This window comes from Oryctolagus cuniculus, chromosome 11 (genome assembly GCF_051225735.1).
Source record: "Oryctolagus cuniculus isolate XC-2025 breed Fujian yellow rabbit chromosome 11, ASM5122573v1, whole genome shotgun sequence".
Taxonomy (NCBI): Eukaryota; Metazoa; Chordata; class Mammalia; order Lagomorpha; family Leporidae; genus Oryctolagus; species Oryctolagus cuniculus.
In genome coordinates, this window is record NC_142877.1 from 103,537,240 (window position 1) to 103,557,449 (window position 20,210).

The 20,210-nt window shown below is 34.9% G+C and overlaps 1 protein-coding gene across 3 annotated transcripts in view; it reads left to right on the forward strand.

Moving 5' to 3' along the window:
* The window catches only part of GAS2L3 (growth arrest specific 2 like 3), a 32,876-nt gene extending 13,631 nt beyond the window's left edge, over nt 1-19,245 (forward strand). For all 3 annotated transcript variants that reach the window (XM_008256956.5, XM_051846579.3, XM_051846580.3), the window contains 7 exons: nt 1,098-1,266; nt 2,942-3,057; nt 4,099-4,240; nt 9,738-9,801; nt 10,433-10,571; nt 14,201-14,308; nt 16,491-19,245. In XM_008256956.5, coding sequence (XP_008255178.1) covers nt 1,098-1,266; nt 2,942-3,057; nt 4,099-4,240; nt 9,738-9,801; nt 10,433-10,571; nt 14,201-14,308; nt 16,491-17,798 — 2,046 coding nt within the window. In that variant the 3' untranslated portion in view covers nt 17,799-19,245. The remainder of the gene's footprint in view (nt 1-1,097; nt 1,267-2,941; nt 3,058-4,098; nt 4,241-9,737; nt 9,802-10,432; nt 10,572-14,200; nt 14,309-16,490) is intronic.
* Nucleotides 19,246-20,210: the final 965 nt, after the last annotated feature.

A 20,210-nucleotide genomic window follows, 5' to 3' on the forward strand; every position in this document is an offset into this window, starting at 1 on the left:
AGTGGAGGATGGCCCAGGTGCTTGGGCACTGCACCCCATGGGAGACCAGGAAAAGCACCTGGATCCTGGCTCCTGCCATCGGATCAGCGCGGTGCGCCGGCTGCAGCGGCGGCCATTGGAGGGTGAACCAACGGCAAAGGAAGACCTTTCTCTGTCTGTCTCTCTCACTCTCTCACTATCCACTCTGCCTGTCAAAAAAAATAAAAAAAAAATAAAAATAAAAAAAAAAAAGTGACTCGATAATGACATGATTGCTTCTTTCACAACTTGAAGAATTGAATATGACATTTTCTATAAGTACTCATATAGTTGTATTTTAAATTTTACAAGCTTTGATAGTATGCTTATGTCAGTTTTTACTCTCAACTAGGAGATGGCCTGATAGTGGTAAATATTTTAGGCTTTGCCAGCCAATAGGCAAAATTGAGACTATTTAAATAGGTACTTTTGTAACAACCATCTTAAAATGTAAAGACCATTATTAGCTTGTGTGCTAAACGAAGGCATGTGACTGAATAGAGTCAGCTTCATGGACTGTGTGGCAAACTACATAGTTTTAAGTCAGAATAGAAATTCTTCTTTTAAAGATAACACTGTTAGTATTTGAAGTTTACAAAATATAATTTATGTTTTTATGCATACATTTATCCACTCATTCAATAAATGTTTATTGAATCTCTGATACCTGCTAGGCCCAATGCCAGCTGTTATGAAGATGTATCTTTTAAGGCAAGGAGTCATAATCCACTTTATAATTAGAATGCTGAGACACTTGTGAAGTATGAGAACTTGTTAAGCTTACTGTGCTCACAAGTGAAGGCAAAATAATCTTGAATTGTTTTTTCTTGGCTCAATAGTAGAATCCATTCATTAATTAGGGGTTCATGTAAATTGACCACAGTGTTGAATATTGACAACATCTCAAGTATAGGAACATGTCAAGGGCTAATAGTGTACTTCTAAATAATATGTTTTCTGTGGTTTGCTGTAGTTTATATATATAGGGAGATTATACTTCATTATTTAAATGTAGATGTGAATTACTATGACTTTTAGTATAAGGCTGCATTCATTCAGTTGATCGGCATTTTCTTTAGGTATGGTTTGGAGAAGATCTGCCGTTAAGTCCAAGGAATCCTCTGACTCCCAGACATGGACCAGGATTGGCTGATGTTTGTCAATATGATGAGTGGATAGCTGTGAGGCATGAAGCTACTCTGTTGCCTATGCAAGAAGATCTGTCAATCTGGTTGTCTGGTTTGTTAGGTAAGGCTGGCAGAGATATCCAAAACTGTATTCTCTTGTTCCATAAATATTTACTGAGAGCCTTACTCTTTGTTGACAAGTAGTTGTTCTAGATGCCAGAGTACTGTGATTCTGTAGCAAATGAAATATTCAGTGTTCCCATTGTCACCAAGCGTGCAGTCCAGTTGGGGAGGTACTGTGATTCACCTTGAAACTTGGGTCTTAAATAGTAGGAAATTTGAAGTTTAACTGAAGATATCAGTATGTTTTGAATAAGCAATATTTTCATTGTTAATATTAAATAGTAGTTTTTTAGAAGTATATAGGCTTCATTTTATTTTGTTTTGTTTCACTGACCAGTAAATCTCTTACAGGCATGAGGTTCCTTACGAGTTATATATATATACTAGTAAAATGATGACTATTTCTGAGGCACTGAGGGCTGGGGACATATGAAACCTAGGAGGAAATGCCAGGTTGGAGAATGTCTGGCATTATATTTTTTACTCATTAGATATTTTGTTCAATGCTCTGAACTTTCTCCCTAGAAAAAATACACTTTATTTTTAACTTTTATTTAATAAACATAAATTTCCAAAGTACAGCTTTTGGATTATAGCGGCTCCCCCCCGCCATAACCACCCTCCCACCCGCAACCATCCCATCTCCCACTCCCTCTCCCATCCCATTCTTCATCAAGATTCATTTTCAATTATCTTTATATGCAGAAGATCAATTTAGTATATACTAAGTAAAGATTTCAATGATTTGCACCCTTTAAATACAGAATTTCATGTAGCATTCCAGTGTTTTCATGAAAAGATATATAGCCTAAAGATCTTTTTTTGTCCTCTGAGGATAATTAAACAAATACCCAACATTCACTGTAGTTGTGTGATATCAGTGTGGGATTTGGATCATTTTTATAGTTTATTATGTTGGGGCTGGCACTGTGGCACAGCGGGTTAACACCCTGGCCTGAAGCGCCAGCATTCCATATAGGTGCCGGTTTGAGACCCGGCTGCTCCACTTCCCATCCAGCTCTCTGTTGTGGCCTGGGAAAGCAGTGGAGGATGGCCCAAGTCCTTGGGTCCCTGCACCCGCATGGGAGACCTGAAAGAAGCTCCTGGCTCCTGGCTTTGGATCGGCGCAGCTCCGTCTGTTACGGCCAATTGGGGAGTGAACCATCAGATGGAAGAACTCTTTCTCTCTCTCTCTCTCTCTCTCTGCCTCTCTTCTCTCTGTATAACTCTGACTTTCAAATAAATAAATAAATATTTTTTAAAAATATAGTTTATTATGTGACAACAATGCTTTTAAAAAGGCATTTTAGAGGTGTTAAGTTGGTTATTGGCTATGGTATTATCTTTAATTTTTAAATTATAAACAAAGCCTATTTTATTTGTAGACGTTTTGTGTCAGCAATATTAATATTCAGTGTATTTATTTTGTTTTGAATGAATGTCAGTTTTCTTTAGTTTTTTTCAATACCACATCTCAGATTTTTTTTCCATTCTCTCATCTAGCTTGAAATTATTTGCCGTGTTAATTGTACCTTCTAGAGTGGATATTTGGAGTCTGAGTTTATATTTTTCTAGTGTTTGAACTGTAATCTGTTTCCATTTAATTAAATTTTAATCATATTGTTTGAATTTACTGTTTCTAGAAAAATGTTAACTTTGAAACATATTTGTAGGTATAGAAGTTAAGGCGGAGAGCTTATTGGAAGAACTTGATAATGGAGTACTGTTGTGCCAACTGATTGACATTCTTCAAAACATGGTGAAAACATGTAGCGCTGAAGAACCAGAGGTAAGTAAATGTCTGGTAGTGGTGGTTTTATAACTTGGTACATATTAATTTGTTTATGTCCATTTCTTGCCTCTCTGAGGTTGTAAACTTCCACCTGACTGTGACAATTTGAGTAATTTAACATTTTTTAGCTAGATCTGGGAAAATGTCTTCCTTTGTAAAATGAAGGTATTAACATTTACCTTGAGGGAGTTAACTGCAAGGGTTTTCCAAAACTAAATGAGATATCTGATTTATTTTCCCTTTTTGTAATGATTATGTATTATGTATTCAATGAAAAAGGTATTTTAGTTCTGGAAAATAATAGCAGCAGGAATAATATACAAGGACCGGACAGTAGCGGTTTATTTCCAGGGAGCTAGAGGAGCTGAAGGGTAGAGGTGAGAAAGACATTGTGCTCTGCAGTACCTTCTGCATTTAAAAATAATCATATTCATGAGTTGCTTATTCAGGCAAAAATTTAAATATAAAGAATCCTCAGTAAGATTACCTAAATACTTGGACCATATGATAAAAAATTAGGATTCTGTGAAATGTGAACCATCGGTTTTCAAAAGACTTGTATGAAAATGGGCAACTGTTTCCTTATTTGATAGTCTCCTGGAGAAATTCAGAACATCCTTATGAATATGCATATAAGGAAATAAACAAACATGAGTATGGCTGGTAACTTTTAACACAGCAGTAATTTTGTGTTTGTATTGAACTGTATGTGCAGAGTTATACTATAGAGATGTGCTTTGAAATTATTAAACTGGTTTTTTTTCAATTAAGATTCTTGTGTTATTTAAAATAGAAAGAGATTAGAGGTGTTTGATGCTGCTGCTGATTTTGTTTGTTTAAGATTATTTTCCTAGGAAATATTTTCTGGAATGTACTTCAAAGCATAGTAAACTTAAATATTTTTGAAGGTGGTTTTCTCTTAAAGTTAGATTTTTTTTTAGTTAGATTTAATGCATTGAACACTTACTTAGAAATATTCAAATATTTAATGAAAATATCTTTGATGCCTTTTTGAAATTATTCCATTTTCTTTTCCAGAAATTTCCATTGAGAAAAGTGCCATGTAAGAAAGATGCTGCACCAGGTTCATTCTTTGCCAGAGACAATACTGCAAACTTTCTTCACTGGTGTAGGCATATTGGGGTTGATGAAACTTACCTCTTTGAATCTGAAGGTTTAGGTAAGTGTTATTATCATCACTGTTGTTGTTTTCCATGTTTATTAGATTTTTTTTATCCTTCACTTCTAATTTTTTTTTTCAAATAAAGACTCAAATGGCACATCTCATTTTCCTAGAATAACGTGTACTTTAAGTATATGTGAGAGGCAGGCAGTTGGTCTAGTGGTAAAGACACTAGTTGGGATGCCTGCTTCCTAGATTGTCTGGGTTTGAGTCACAGCTCCACTCCTGATTTCAAATCCCTGCTAATCTGCATCCTGGGAAGGAGCAGAGGTGATGGCTAAAGTATCTGGGTCCCTGACAACCCACGTGGGAAACCAGGATTGAGTTCCTATCTTCAGGTTTGGGGAGTGCATCCGTGGATGGGTTCCATTACTGTAGCTGCATCTCTCGCTGCATCACTCTCTCTCCCTCGCTGTATGCTCTGTGTCTGTTTCTGTCTTTTTCTCTCTCATTACCTCTCAATAAATAAAACATAACTTAAGAAAATATGAAACTATTACTAAATCAAATATATTTTGCTTTTTTTTTTATCATTAAAGAGTTTATTTAGAGTGCCCTAAAACTACTTCACTTCCTAAATGAGTTGGCTGCAGGAAGGTTCTGGACTAATGCCTTACTAATAATTAATGTTTTCATCAAGAATTACTCTACCAAGTTTAAATTACTCATAATTTCTCTTTAACTCAGTAATTATAGAAATAACAGAAGGCCAAATGAAGGGTACTTCCAGTGTTTAGGTTTCTCTTGTAAACAACAGCTGAAACTTGATTAACTAAATGGATTAATTTTTGACAATTAATTTTGAGACGTCATGCTCTACTGAAGAATTATTGACATTTTTTTCATTTGTTTAACTAAACAGAGGCATCTGCAGTGACTAGATGGTAGCTGTTTGATTTAAATTTTGTACTATATAAATTGACAAGCATTTATAAATGAGTGTGTGTATATATATATATATGATACTTAGATTCTGTAAAATGGAATTAAAAGATTAATATTTTGGTGCAAAAATTTTTGAAATCTGTACATACTAGTGATATTCACAAAGTTCATGAAAAATGTGTATTATGAAAAACTATGCATGGATTTCGAAACTTTTATTGCACCAAAATGAACTTATCTTACGATTTCATTTTTCCACAAACCTTTTGAAGAACCTTGTACAAATATATGTGTCCATAAACAGGCACACACACATACACACAGAATTTATAATGTTGTGATAGGAGCAGTAGCATAAATGGTGGGGGCTGTGAGAGTTGTCTTCCCCGTAGAGAGAAGTTTTATCACTAACATTGCTTAGAATTGCTGGTTCTTGGTGATAACAAAAAGCAAACTGACTTTTAGTTGGTTTTATCATAATCTTCAAATTCTGTAGTGCCAGTTTATACTCTTTTAACCTTCACTCAGGGTAAACTGTGACCACTGCTCCACATTTGAAATTCCTCTGGATTCTCCCATCCAACATGGATAAGGTGCTGTAGATTACTGTTCCATTCCTCAGTTTACACTTTGCCTTAAATCCAGGTGTGCTGATTATTATTGACAAGGTAGTTGATTTAATAGCACATTCAGCTTCTTGAGATCAAAGAGAAGAGGAAATGCTTTCCTGTAGTTTCTCTGTACTTTCTGTTTCTGAAAGGATATGATTATGTATTTCTCATTCTCAGTAAAGGACATCGTCTGAATGTCCTGAAGGTCACTGTAGGACTAACTAAAGCACTAAATAAAGTGCTACCAATGCCATAAATTTATTTCTAAATTGAACTGATGAACTGATGTTTTTACTCTATAAATGCCTTTTATTTATTTATTTTGTTTTGCAAGGAACTGAAAGTAATTTTAAGGAACAGATATACAATTTAAAGGTATTTCTAATGATTTAAAAAAAACAAGCTTGCAATTTCTTCATCTCAATTCCTTTATTGGCATGAATTATAAGCTCACATAGGCTTCTTCTTTATTTTAAGAGATTATACTTTGTGCTGGGGGTATACAATATATGCTAGTCATAAATCACAGAACATCTGTCATTTCTATCAAGGAGCCAGTGTACTTGCCATTCATCACATATTGCACTTATTGGATTAGAATTCACAAGTTTCCTAGAGTTTCTAACTCTAAGGACTGGAACAGACAGGAAGATGATCCGTAGCTACTATATTGGTGCATTTAGCACAGATTCTATGATCAGGTTTGTTTTTTTTTTCCCCTGAAAGAGCTCTGTTTATCTTTACCTTACAATTCCTTTTAGAATTCTTTTTACTTTTGTTTTTTAGATTGTTTTAAGATATATATTTTACTCTCTTAAATATCTTTAAGTATAGCACGTTTGCTTTTAAAATAGTGCTTAAAAATTAAGATATGCTACCCCAACATAAAATACATAGTTTAAAAATGTATGTTTCAGGCCAGCGCTGCAGCTCAATAGGCTAATCCTCCGCCTGCGGCGCTGGTACACTGGGTTCTAGTCCTGGTAGGGGCGCCGGATTCTGTCCCGGTTGCTCCTTTTCCAGTCCAGCTCTCTACTGTGGCCTGGGAGTGCAGTGGAGGATGGCCCAGGTGCTTGGGCCCTGCACCCGCATGGGAGACCAGGAGAAGCACCTGGCTCCTGGCTTTGGATCAGCGCAGTGTGCCGGCCGCAGCGCACGGGCCACAGTGGCCATTGGAGGGTGAACCAATGGTAAAGGAAGACCTTTCTCTCTGTCTCTCTCTCTCACTGTCCACTCTGCCTGTCAAAAATAAAAAAAAGAAATGTATGTTTCAGTGTTTTTTTTTTTAATAAATTCACTATATTGTATCATCATTACCACTTGATAATTCAAGTACATTTCTGTCACTTCCAACAGAAAATTCATGCCTATTAACAATTATTACAGGTACTCCCCTGGCTCTGGCAACTACCAACCTAATTTCTGTCTCTATGTGTCTGCATATTCTGGACATTTCATATAAATAGAATCATACATTGTACAGCCTTTGTGCCTGGCTCCTTCACTTAACATAATGGTTCATTTATGTTGTAGTATATAGCATCATTCCTTTTTTATTGCTGATGATATTTCATTGTATAGATATACCACATATTTTAAACCCATTCATCAGCTGGTAGATATTTGGGTCATTTCCACTTTCTGGCTATTATGAATAATGATTCTATGAACATTTTTATACAAGTTTTTCAGTGAATTTATGTTTTTAATTCTCTCAGGAATACCTAGGTGTGGAATTGCTGGGTCATATGGTAATTTTATGTTTATATTTTTGAGGAACCACCAAGCTTCACAGTGGCTGGACCATTTACCATTCCCACCAGCAATGCCCAAGTATTCCAATTTCTCCATATCCTTACCAACACTTGTTATTGTTTATTTTTGTTTTCATTATAATCATCTTGGTGGACATGCAATGGTATCTCATTGTAATTTTGATTTGCCTTTCCTTAATGACATTGACAATTTTTTCATGAGGTCATTTCTGTATCTTCTTTGAAGAAATGTATATTAAATTCCCTTTGTTTGGCTATGTATCTTTTTTTGTTGACTTGCAAGAATCCTTTGTATATTCTAGTCACTAGTCCTTTATGAGATATGATTTGCAAATATTTTTCACACTCTGAGTGTTTTCACTTTCACAATAGTATACTTTGATGGACAAATAGTTTAAATTTTGATAAAGTTTAACTTAACATTTTTTTTCTTTGTTTGCTGATACTTTTGGTGTCGTGTCTTAAAAAGCATTGCCTAATCAAGTTCATGAAGGCTTTTACCCACGTTTTCTTATAAGAGTTTATTTGTTTTATCTTTACATTTAGGTGTTTGACATTTTTAGGTCATTTGGATATTTAGTGTGAAGCAGGTGTTCAAATTAATTCTTTTGCGTGTAGCCAGCTAATTGTCCCAATGACATTATTTGAAAAGACTGTTCTTTTCCTATTGAGTTCTCTTGGCACCTTTGTTGAAAATAAACATTTGCTTATATTTCTGGATGCTTGGTTCCATTCCGTTAGTCGATATGTCTATACTTATACCTATAAACATTGTCTTGAATATTGTAGCTTATAGTAAATTTTGAAATAAAGAAGAATCCTCTAACTTTGTTCTTTTTTGCTCAGAATTTTTAGCTATTTTGTGTGCATTACAATTCCATGTTAATTTTATCATCAGCATGTCCATTTCTAAAAAAAAAAGTTGTTAGTATTTTGATAGGGATTGCATTGAATCTGTCAGCTTGAGAATCGTTGACATCTTAAGAGCATTGTCTTCTAGTCCATGAGCATGGAGTATTCTTTTATTTATATCTTATTTTTTTTAACATTTTATAATTTTCAACATACATTTTTTACATTTCAAAGTTCTTTTTGAAGCTATTCTAAATGGAATTATTTTCTTAATTTCATTTTCAAGTTATTTTATCTCCAGTGTCTACAAGTAATTTCTATATGTTGATATTGTATTCTTCAACTTTGCTGAACTTGCTTATGAACTTGAATTTTTTTTTTTTTTTTTGGTAGATTCTTTGGGATTTTCTACACATAGGGTTATTTCTTCTGTGAATAGAAATAGTTTTCATTCTTACTTTCTAATCTGGATACCTTTTGTTCATTTTTCTTGCCTACATGCCATGGCTAGAACCTCCAGTGTAATGCTGAATAGAAGTGGTAAGAGTGATCATCCTCGTCTTTTCCCTGGTCTTGGAAGGGAGACTTTTTATCTTTTACTTTTAAGAATGACATTAGCTGTGAGTTTATTATAGATGTCCTTTATAAGACTGAGGAAATTCTCTTCTTTTCCTAATTTATTGAATCACTTTTTTAATCAGGAGAGGAGTATTGAATTTTGTCTATTGGTTTTTCAATGTCTATTGAGATAATTGTATGTTTCTTTTATTCTGCTAATTATGTATTACGTTGATTGTTCTCATGTTGAACTAACTTTACATTTCTGACATAAATCCTGCTTGGTCATGGCTTATACCCGTTTTTATATTTTGCTGAGCTTCATGTCCCATTATTTTGTTGAGAACTTTTATATCATATTTATAAGGAATATTGGTCTTTAGTTTTCTTGTGAAGCCTTTGTCTGGCTTTGCTACCAGGGCAACATGAGAATCACAGGATGTGGTAGGAAGCGCTCCCTCCTCTGTTTTTGTGAGTCTGAGAGACTGCTAGCACATAGTGCTGTGCTGAAGATAACCTAGACTAAAATTGTGGTGTTGCATCTCTTCTAAGAGCATCTCCCATTGAGAGAACTTAAATATAAATAATGCTACAAAGATCTAAAATACTATCATCTTCCTCTAAGCCAGTTTTTTAAAAAAATTTATAAAAGATAACAATATGTAGAGATTATAAAAGTGCTTTTTCCAAGTCTTCTCCAAAAAGTAAACCCACTGTTTTCTTTGTTTGTTTTTTTTTTTCCACTTTCTTCCATGACTAAAAATGTGTTTTCCTCTTTAATTCTGCTTCTTAAAATATGTCTTATTTCCACAGTTTTGCACAAAGATCCAAGACAGGTATATCTTTGTCTTCTTGAAATTGGACGAATTGTGTCAAGGTATGTACTCCACTGTATTTCAGAACGTCAATGTCGTAAACATTTTTAAGCTATTTAGTTTTAGCTTATAACATCATTTCCTCTTTAAAAACTTAATTTCCTATTTTAACTTCCTTTTGGTGTCTTTAACTTTATTCACTATGTGTGAGCATATGCCAGCATCTGTTTTCTCATATAAACTGAAAGAGGAAATACTTAAACTTTTTAGATTAAGACTAGGGTAAGGACGCATAGTCTTATTTATAGTTCTAGTCAAAGCAAGTCCTCTGAATGAAGAGAGGATCTGATAAGAAGACCAAGGCTTGGTGTCCCCTCTACCTACTTAAGCCCCATCTTTATTCACTCCCGATTTTAAAGCTGCCTTTCAGGGTCTCAGGAAGATATTGAGGGTATCCAGTAACCCAAGTTTATGCTGTGATATGAAGATTCTAACCAGGACTTTTGGCAATCTGAGAGACATTTAAAAGCGTTTCCAGATGTTCCAAACAACTGGTAGAAGAGAACTATACAGCTTTTGCTTTGAAAATGCGTGTGTGTGTGTTTGTATGTGTATCTGTGTATAATCTGGAAATGCAGGGAAGTGTTTGGGTCAACTTTGCTTGAATGATCAGATCTCCTGGTTGCTTTTCAGATATGGAGTGGAGCCACCAGTATTAGTAAAACTGGAGAAAGAAATTGAATTAGAAGAAACCTTGCTTAATACTTCTGGGCCTGAAGATTCCATCAGTATTCCCAAATCATGCTGTCAGCATGAAGAGCTGCATGAAGCTGTAAGTAATGGCCACATTTTCTTTTGATTTTGATACCTCGGAGTCTTCTGGTTTGCTACACATGATGCTAATGCTTAAAAGACAGTGTTTCTTGTTCATAACATATACCAGTTACTAATCTCCACTTCCTGATGAGTTCAAGGAAATACATATATTTATATATATGTAAAATAGATACGTATTTTCTTATTAAGATTTATTTATTTTGGAATTCAGAGTTAAAGAGAGAGAAGGGAGATATATAGAGAGGAGAGAGATCTTCCATCCCCTGGTTCACTCCTCAGATGGCCACAGTGATGAGGGCTGGGTCAGGCCGAAGCCAGGAGCTTCATCTAGACAGGTGCCCACATGTGATGCCAGTATCACAGGTGGTGGCATTACCTCCTAGACAGTGCCAGTCCCAAGGCACTATATTTTAAAGGTGATTGGTTATCATTTTTGTGTGATGAGGAATGGGTTTATTTGGGGGGTGATGGAGTCAACAGACTGGAACCCTTCATGTAGGATACTGTAGCCACGATAACTCATTGATTCTTTTTTTAACATGGTAGAATTATAATCTGATTTGCATATTATAAGGATTACTCTCACGGTCATGTAGAGGTTATGTTGGTTTTATGGTAGTAATCCATACATAAGATGATGAGAGCTTGAACTTGAACAGCAGTAGTGGGAATGGAGCAAAAGGAACAAATATAAGACACATTTAGGAAGTGGAATTGACAGGAATCCATGACTGTGAGGAAGGGAGAAAAGCTAGAGTGATGTCCAAGTTTTCTAAATATATGGTATACTGGTACTTGGAGAATCCAGGAATAGGAATATTTGTGAGGGAAAACTGATTTTTTTTTCTAAATATTGTCCCCTGACAATATATGTAAACTTGTTAGATGATAGATTGAGACTGAAATGTCTTCTTAACTTGATCTGTTCATTATATAAAAGTTAATAGAATTGCATTTCATTAGGCTGTGGGTTTTCTACAGCAACTGCAGTATTAAGTGATCTTAGGTGAATTTGGTATCAGACATTTTCTGCTTACTGTTGTTTAGAATAATTCAAAAGTTGGTACCATTTTTTTAGAAGTGCTTAATGTATAAAACTATTGTAAATAACAAGTAAGTCATTACCAATACACATTTAAAAAGTATTGCTTAGGTTATTTGTTTAACCATAGTCTATAATAAAACCTTAAGGCCTTGCAGGAGAGATGAACATGTCAACCAGAACAACTCTATCAGATCAAGATGTGTTTGTATTGTGTTACTAATATTTATGAAGACTTTGAATATCAGTATGGAAAGAAGAAATAATATACTTGATAAAAAACAAAATTGATTTTAAATCTCTTAAAGAATGATTAAATAACAAGGAAACTTCAGGAAAATATTTTTATTTGATGAGAATTACTAGGTTTTCATTTCCTTATTATATAAAAACCATACAAAATTTAGTAAGAAAAACATTTCTAGTCAGTAAATGGAGCAGGACTGTGTTCATACAAGAAAATAATAGTATTGAAACTTGCTGAAATCAGTGCTGTTTGCCCCATTATGAAAACATTTTTAAATTATGAAACCTGGAAAATTCTGGTGAAACTATTCCTATGTGTTGCTATTGGCAGTGGAAAATGATATAGACTTTTGAAAAATAGATTGACAAGTGGATATCAAGAGCTACAAGAATACTCCTTCCTCATTTTTATTGAAATTGACAAAGAAAATAATGATAAATGAAAATATTACCCTTTATTTATATTGGTGAAAAATTGTAAACAATATAAATACCCTCAAATAGGTTAATAGCTTGGTGAATTAGGATTTATTATCTCAACAAAATAATCATGTTATGTGATCATTACGATGCCTGTGTAGCAACAAGAAAAACATTTTGTGAAAAATATATACATACAAACCAACTGCATGAAAATCATAAGCTTGACAATAATCAATAGTATTGTAATGCCATTGTAGATGATTTCCTTTTTCCTTTAGTTATTATGTTAGTTATACAATAAATAAAACCAAAAGAAAGTATTTCTTATCCACTGCTCTAGTTTCTTATGCTCACTGCCTTGTTCAGATTTTAGGCTAATGCTGATTTATAGTGTTCAATGTAAGTGGTATTTGGAGATCTTAAATAAGGAAATAAGTGACTTATCAGAACACATTTCTCTAAACGTGTGTGTGTATGTGTATGAATACAATGTCCACCTATATATATATGACCTATGGATATCTTGAGGTCATGATTAAAAATAGAGTAATGCTCTGATTTGTCATTTAGGGTTCTGTTAAGAAGTATATAATTGCAGTGTTGTATACTTATGAAATTTTTATGGACAGAAAGTAGTGATTAAAAGAAATGTTTTCTTTCATATTGGTTTGATTAACTAATGCAAAACATGCTTCTAATAATTGTAAACTCTTTACCTGAGTTCATTTTCTTTTTAATCATTTCATGTATATGGTTATGTGGATGTGTGTGTATGAACGTGTGCATATGTATACATATACAAGTATCTAAGCTATATACATGATAATCTTGATTGATTCATGAAAATCCATTTTATTTGCTTATAAACATACCATTTTGTGAAGTGAATGATGTAGGGGAATAAATTCCTGACCTTTATCATTCATTTTTGGTAGATAATTAAATATAATCAAATGAAGTTCAATTAAGGCACAGCTAAATTGTATATATCTGAGGAAATATTCTTTAGATCATATCCAAGTTTAATTAAATGTTTATTTAAATATATTCTGTGTGACAAGATAGTCAAGAAAAATATTTTTGACCTTGCTTTTTCAAAAGTATAATTTTAGGTAAAGTCAAATATTTTCCAATGTGGCTGAAATGTCTTTTTTTTTCAATCAAATGTATTTCAATAAATATCTTCAATTTATTTTAATCTTCATGCTTTAAATATAGAATTTTTAAATATCTTTTTATATTTACAGAAATTTCACTTCTTTTGTTTTATATTTACCGGGGAAAAAATTCTTGAAGCGTAGAAGTAGGGTTCCCCTGGCAGACCATTGAAATGAAGCAAGCACTTTCAGAAAAATCCTTCCTGAATTAAAATTTTTAACAATTTTCTCTAGAGTTGAGTAAATAGAGGTCAGTCTATCTCTGCCTTTTTAACAATAGCTTTGAACAAATCTAGATATTTTCTTAGAATATTAGTTTAGCATCGTGGTAAGGGACAAATGCAAATTACTACTTAACCCTTTTGTGACTGGCCAGACTTTGATTTGGCACAGATAGATTACTAGTTCAGGTCTTAAAACAATTCAGGCCTGATAATGAACTCAGGCCACCTAGCACTCAGTAAGTGTGTTTGGAATCTTTGGCGCCGTCTAATCATACTTGCGTATCTCCTCCTGTGGTCATGAGGACACGGCAAGCCCAATGACACTGGGCAGAGGGAGGGACTTTATCACTGCTGGTATTTATGTTAGATTAGCAGTGTCTAATCTTAGTATGTGTTCACTAGTAAAGGAAAAGAGAAATTAAATGGTTGTACTGGATTTGATTTTCCTAGCTATCAAATGACATTGTATTTTAACTTTAAACAAACTACTTTTTATAACGGGCACTGAATTTGTATTTATTTTTAATCTTAGGTTAAACATATTGCTGAAGACCCTCCCTGTAGTTGTTCTCATCGATTTTCAATTGAGTACTTATCTGAAGGGCGTTACCGACTAGGGGATAAAATACTTTTTATAAGAGTAAGTATGCTATTTACATGTAAGTACATATAGATCTCGTTTTGAAATTGGGTTTATTGCTTTACCAACCTCTTTTTGCTTTGCTTTTAAAAAATTGAAATGGAGGGTGCAATTCATGGAAGAATTTCATTGTACAGGAAAAATATGCTCCATCAATGTTTTAATGCAAATCTCTTTTTTAACATGTATGTTAAATGGCATTATATTCTATTCAATTCTTAACTTTTTATAAGCTTTAAAAAAGGAAAAATATGGTATCCTTGCCTTTCATGATGAGTTCAGGTAAACACTTTAAACAGTGAACAGCTAACTTCAGGATATCTAAGGCTAGATATTGAAATATAATTGAGGGAACAAAACTTTGTGTACCTCAAGTAACTTATGCCATTTTTCAAATTTTCTAAAAGGAAATAATCTTTGACTATAAGAAGAAAAAACAGAAGCAAAACATCTAATGAACTGAAATATCTGTAATAAGTAAAGAAAATAGAAATGCACTTTATGATAATATATGCTTCAGACTTTATGCATAAAATCTTTTTCTCATTGACCCAGCATCAATATGTATATATACTGGTATATATGTATTCATTTTCTTCCTGTCTCATCTGCAGTTCATTAATTGTCCCTTCTCCTGATGAGATTGAAATTTCCTCTTTTCAACATTCTTCCAAATTCTGATACAATATTTCACCATCCAGTTTTCTTCTCTTTCACATATTATCATTACTTCCCTACCCTCTACCCAAGTCACACAGAAACACAGGTACTGTCCACCTAATTAAAGGCAATCTGGTATAGCCATAACGCACAAAGCATGGGATTTGGAATTAAAATTTGTGTGCAGTGGAAGGCATTTGACCAAGCCCTTAAGCTGCCAGTTGGGAATCCTGCATCCCATATCAGAATGCATGTGTGCAAATTTTGACTCTGTTCCTGGGTCCAGCTTGCTGCTAATGTGCACCCTGGGAGATAGCAGGCCAAGTTCTTGGGAGACCTGGATTGAGTTCCTAGTTCTCCTCTGCAGGCTTTTGGGGGGTGAACCAGTGGATGGGAGCTTTCTGTTTGTCTGTCTCTCTCTCTCTGCCAAATAAATACTTAAAGTTTGTGGGCAGTTTTATATAGTTGTGCATATTTGCCTATTCATGAACAGGTGCCTGAAATCCAACTTGGGCTGTACTGACAAAGCCAGGGTTTCTTATCCCCACAAAAGCATCATTTGGATTTCAGGCAGTCTAGAATATTAAAAGCCAGGCCAAGCTGTGTTACTTGGGAAACACTCCTTAATTTCAAGAGACATAGTTTTCTTGTTTGTAAGGAACTAATAATAAATCTTAGCAAAGTGCCTTTAAGATTAAATTTATATGATATATTAAAATAATTTATTAACTTGTAAAATTATTAAATTATAAATTGCTTTATCTTTTTTCTTCCCTGTTATTTTTTTTTTAATTATCAGGCACTTTTTTTCCTTAAGCCCTCTTTTCTTTCTCCTTCCAGCTCTCCTCTCTCCTCTTTCTTTCCATTTATTTATTTTTTAAAAGAATTACTTATTTATTTGAGAGGCAGGGTTACAGAGAGGCAGAGGCTGAGAAAGAGAGAGAGGTCGGTCTTCCATTCACTGGTTCACTCCCAAGATGGCTGCAATAGCCAGAGCTGTGCCTATCTGAAGCCAGGAGCCAGGGACTTCTTCCTGGTCTCCCACACAAGTGCAGTGGCCCAAGGACTTGGGCCATCTTCAACTGCTTTCCCAGGCCATAGCAGATAGGTGGATTGGAAGTGGAGCAGCTGGGACTAGAACCGGTGCCCATATGGGATGCCGGCACTGCAGGTGGTGGCTTTACCCGCTATGCTACAGCGCTGGCCCCTCCTTCCATTTATTTTTAACTCTTCATTGAACAACATTGCCCTTGTACTTACTTTTGTGTATTAATAACTTGAATTTTTAAGATGCAAGTTATTTGTAAATATCTTCCTTACAGATTGTAGGATTTTGATTGTTGTATAATTCAATATGAATTAAATTTATTAATACAAGGGACGGTCAATTTGTAGTGAAGATGTGGGCAAATCTCTGAATTTCATAGATCATAGACATCACAAATTGTTACTGCTAATGAATTGTAGCTATTATAAACTTCACTATTTCACAGCTTATTTTTAAATTTTCCTTTGGGGGCAGATGCTTCATGGAAAACATGTTATGGTCCGTGTTGGTGGAGGCTGGGATACTCTTCAAGGATTTTTGCTTAAATATGATCCCTGTCGAATATTACAATTTGCTACACTAGAGCAAAAAATTCTAGCATTTCAAAAAGGAGTTTCTAATGAAAGCGTACCTGATTCACCTGCCAGAATACCTCAGCCTCCTGAAATGAATCCTTTGTCAGCGGTTAACATGTTTCAGAAACAAACTTCAAAACCTGGCACGCCAGTTCCCAGGAGCAAGGAGAAGCAGGTGCATCCACCAGGTGTTCTGCAGCCAGCTTCTTCACGGAAAGGAGGTAATCTCGGCTCCACGTCAGACCCGTCTAAATTTCCAAAGTCCCCAGCAGTGTCTTCCCATCTGAAGTTCAAGTCTTCTAAAGACAAAACAAAAAAGCCACATGCTCCATCAAACAATGTCTCATCTTCACTGGCTTCTTTAAACCCGGTAGGTAAAAACACTTCTTCACCTGCTTTATCAAGAACTGCACCTTGTGTTTCTGAGTCGTCATCCTCCAGGACCCCTAAGGCCAAGGTTATTCCAGCCCACAAATCAAAAGACCTGCCTGAGTCTACTCTGTTGCCAAGTAAATATTCTGGAAAAACTGAGTTGAAGTATTTGAAGCAGAATCATATTTCTTCAAAGGATGAAAAAGTAATTCACTCAGCTGCACATTTAAGTTCATCGTCAAAGTATCCAAAGGTACCTAAAGCAAACGTACACGTAAGGCCTAAACCTTCTCCTTTGCAGTCCCCTGCAAAAATGACAAAATCCAGTTCTAAAACCAAAGCCACAGTTCTAGAAACACTGTCTCAGCCATCTGCTGGAGCCTCTCATGCAGGGGTAGTCCCTGCACAGAAACTTAAATCAGCCTTGAATCTAAATCAGCCAGTTTCTGTGTCCTCCATTTCCCCTGCGAGAAATGCACAGGAATCAAAAGATGCTAAAATTTCAGTTGCCAAAAAGCAGCATCAGAATAAAAGTACATGCCAAAAGGCAGGACCCAGTTCCTCAAAATCCCCTGGCCGTACTCCACTGTCAATCATGAGTGTTCCCCAGTCTTCTGCAAAAGCACAGTTGATACCAAAGTCAGCGCACAGTGCCACAAAGGGCCAGTATTCAGCCAAAGGGCCTCCCAAAAGCGACAAGACTCCAACTTCAAGCAGGAAACCACCTTCTTCTGGTAAGGAAGCAGATAATGGAGATAAGAAACCTACTGCAAAGAAAAAGGAAGATGATGACCATTATTTTGTTATGACTGGAAGTAAGAAACCTAGAAAATAAATAAATATATATATGTTTGTGTGTCATTTTAAGAAAATGGGACAGGAGCAGGTCAATGTGTTAGCTTTGCACATAAAAATTTCTCCTGTATGTATTTGTCCAAATAGGTGCAGACATTAAGTACAATGGAATGGATGATTAAGGTTGAGGTTGGGGTCAGAGGCTGGGATGAGGAGGAGGCTCCTCAGAATTCAGATCTCTGAATTCACCAGAAGCTACTCTTGTAAGGCATACTGTTGTAAAATCACCACATGGTTCTTATTGAAAAATAGACGTGCATGTGATTTCAGTCTATAGCATCAGTATCAGTGGCTGTCTTTAAGGGAAATGTACAAGTCAAATAACACTACTAGAATTACAATTACAGCAGGAGCGGGAAACCTTTCTTCTGTGAAGGGCCATTTGGATATTTATAATGTCATGCTTGGGCCATACAGAATTATCAGCTTAAAAAAAAATTTGCTTGCTGTTACTGAATTGCGAGTCAAGGCAGGCCAGACCAAAGGACCTGCAGGCCTTATATGGCCCACAGACTGGTTGTTCCCTACCCCTGAACTATGGGGACTGTTTTTAAAATATAGTTTTAAAAGATGGGGTTACATACTTGCTAATGCAGCAGTGGTGCTCTTAATATTAGATATTACATTTTAGTAAAAAAGAAACGGTTTGGCACTTGTCCTACAGAAGGCACCTAATTTAACTTCCTGGTCACCATTGCCTGGTCCAACAATGCCAGGTGACAATGGTGTGCATGTTAGCTTGGCATTGCTCTGGGCGAGGTACAGTTCTTAGTACTTACATGTTTTTAAGCTTTCAAATCAGAAGGAAGTGATTATTTTACCTGGCAATATTTTGTTACCAGTGTTTTTGGTATAAATAAATAAAATTAATTTATTGAAACAAAAACTGAAACTTGGTTTAAAAAAATCCAAGATTTTAACTATATTGTCTATAAAAACTTTGCTTATATTTTAGTAGATATTGTGCAATGTAATGGGGAGACTGATTTAATAGCTACTAGCATATTAGAGATATTTTAATGTTTCCTATGAATACAGATATGAATTTTACATGAAAATAATGTATTTAACATCAGAGTTATTTTAACAATCTTTTTTTATTTTATATTTTGGTGATCCAACACTAATATTTATTTTATTGCTCAAATTACTTTGCTTTTGTGTTTTGAGCACTCTTTTATTTTTCCCCAGAGAAACCTTTTATTTAAGGAAAAACAAACTTCATGCATTTCATAAGTACAACTTTAGGAATATATTGATTTTTCCCTCTGTGCCTGCCCTCCCACCCACACTTGCACACTTCTTCCACCCTTTCCTATTCCCAGTCTTATTTTATACTAATGTCTATTTCCAATTAACTTTATACACAGAATATTAAGTCTATAGTAAGTAAAGAACTTCTCAAAATGTATGAAAAAAGGAAACAATTTTTAAAAATTAAAAACTTTCTCAACAGTTGAAACAGGGATGTTCAGAGTCATTGCATCTCAAAGTTAAATTAACTTTTTTTTTTTTTAGAAACTTAATTAACTTAAAAAAGAAGCACCCAAGAATGATACATCTTTTGGAAGCACTTAGAGATAACTGTAGCTTATGAGACTTAAGAATAGCCTATTCCCTTACTACATTAAAAGAAAGTAAGTCTTTGGGAACAAGTTTTATCATTAAAGAAGCTCCTAAGAAAACAAACAATGGAGTTGGACACTTTGGCATAGCTAAAACTTATGAGACATAAGTATATCCTCTACTTAATATACTAAGATGGAATAGATCTTTGAAAACAAGTTTTATTGCTAGCTCTCCTAATATAACTCTTTGAGGGCAGAGGTCCTTCATGAGAAGTTAGTGCACAGTGACTCCTGTTGTTAATTTAATAATTAACACTCTTATGTATAATGTCAGTCATCACCCGAGGCTTTTGACATGAGCTGCCTAGGCTATGGAAGCCTTTTGAATCCACAAACTCCATCAGTATTTAGATAAGGTCATATGCAAAGTGGAAATTCTCTCCTCCCTTCAGAGAAAAATACATCCATCTTTGATGATCACTTTTTTCCACAGGGTTCTCACCCATAGAGGTCCTTCATTTTTTGCCATAGTGTGTTGGCTTTCCATTCCTGATGTGCTCTCATGGGCTTGTCAGCCAGACCAGAATGCCTTAAGGGCTGATTCTGAGGTCAAAGTGCTACTTTAAGTGATTGTCATTCTAAGAGTTTGCTGTATGGACTGTTTCACATGCTGGAGCATTCACTCCTTTTTATTTCTATCTATTATTATTACCAGATACTTAATCCTATTTATGATTACTTTAACACTTAATCTTATCCATATGATCACTCCAATATTCAAAATGCTATTTTTGCCCCCTAGCTTTAGAGGATTTGGGGTCCCA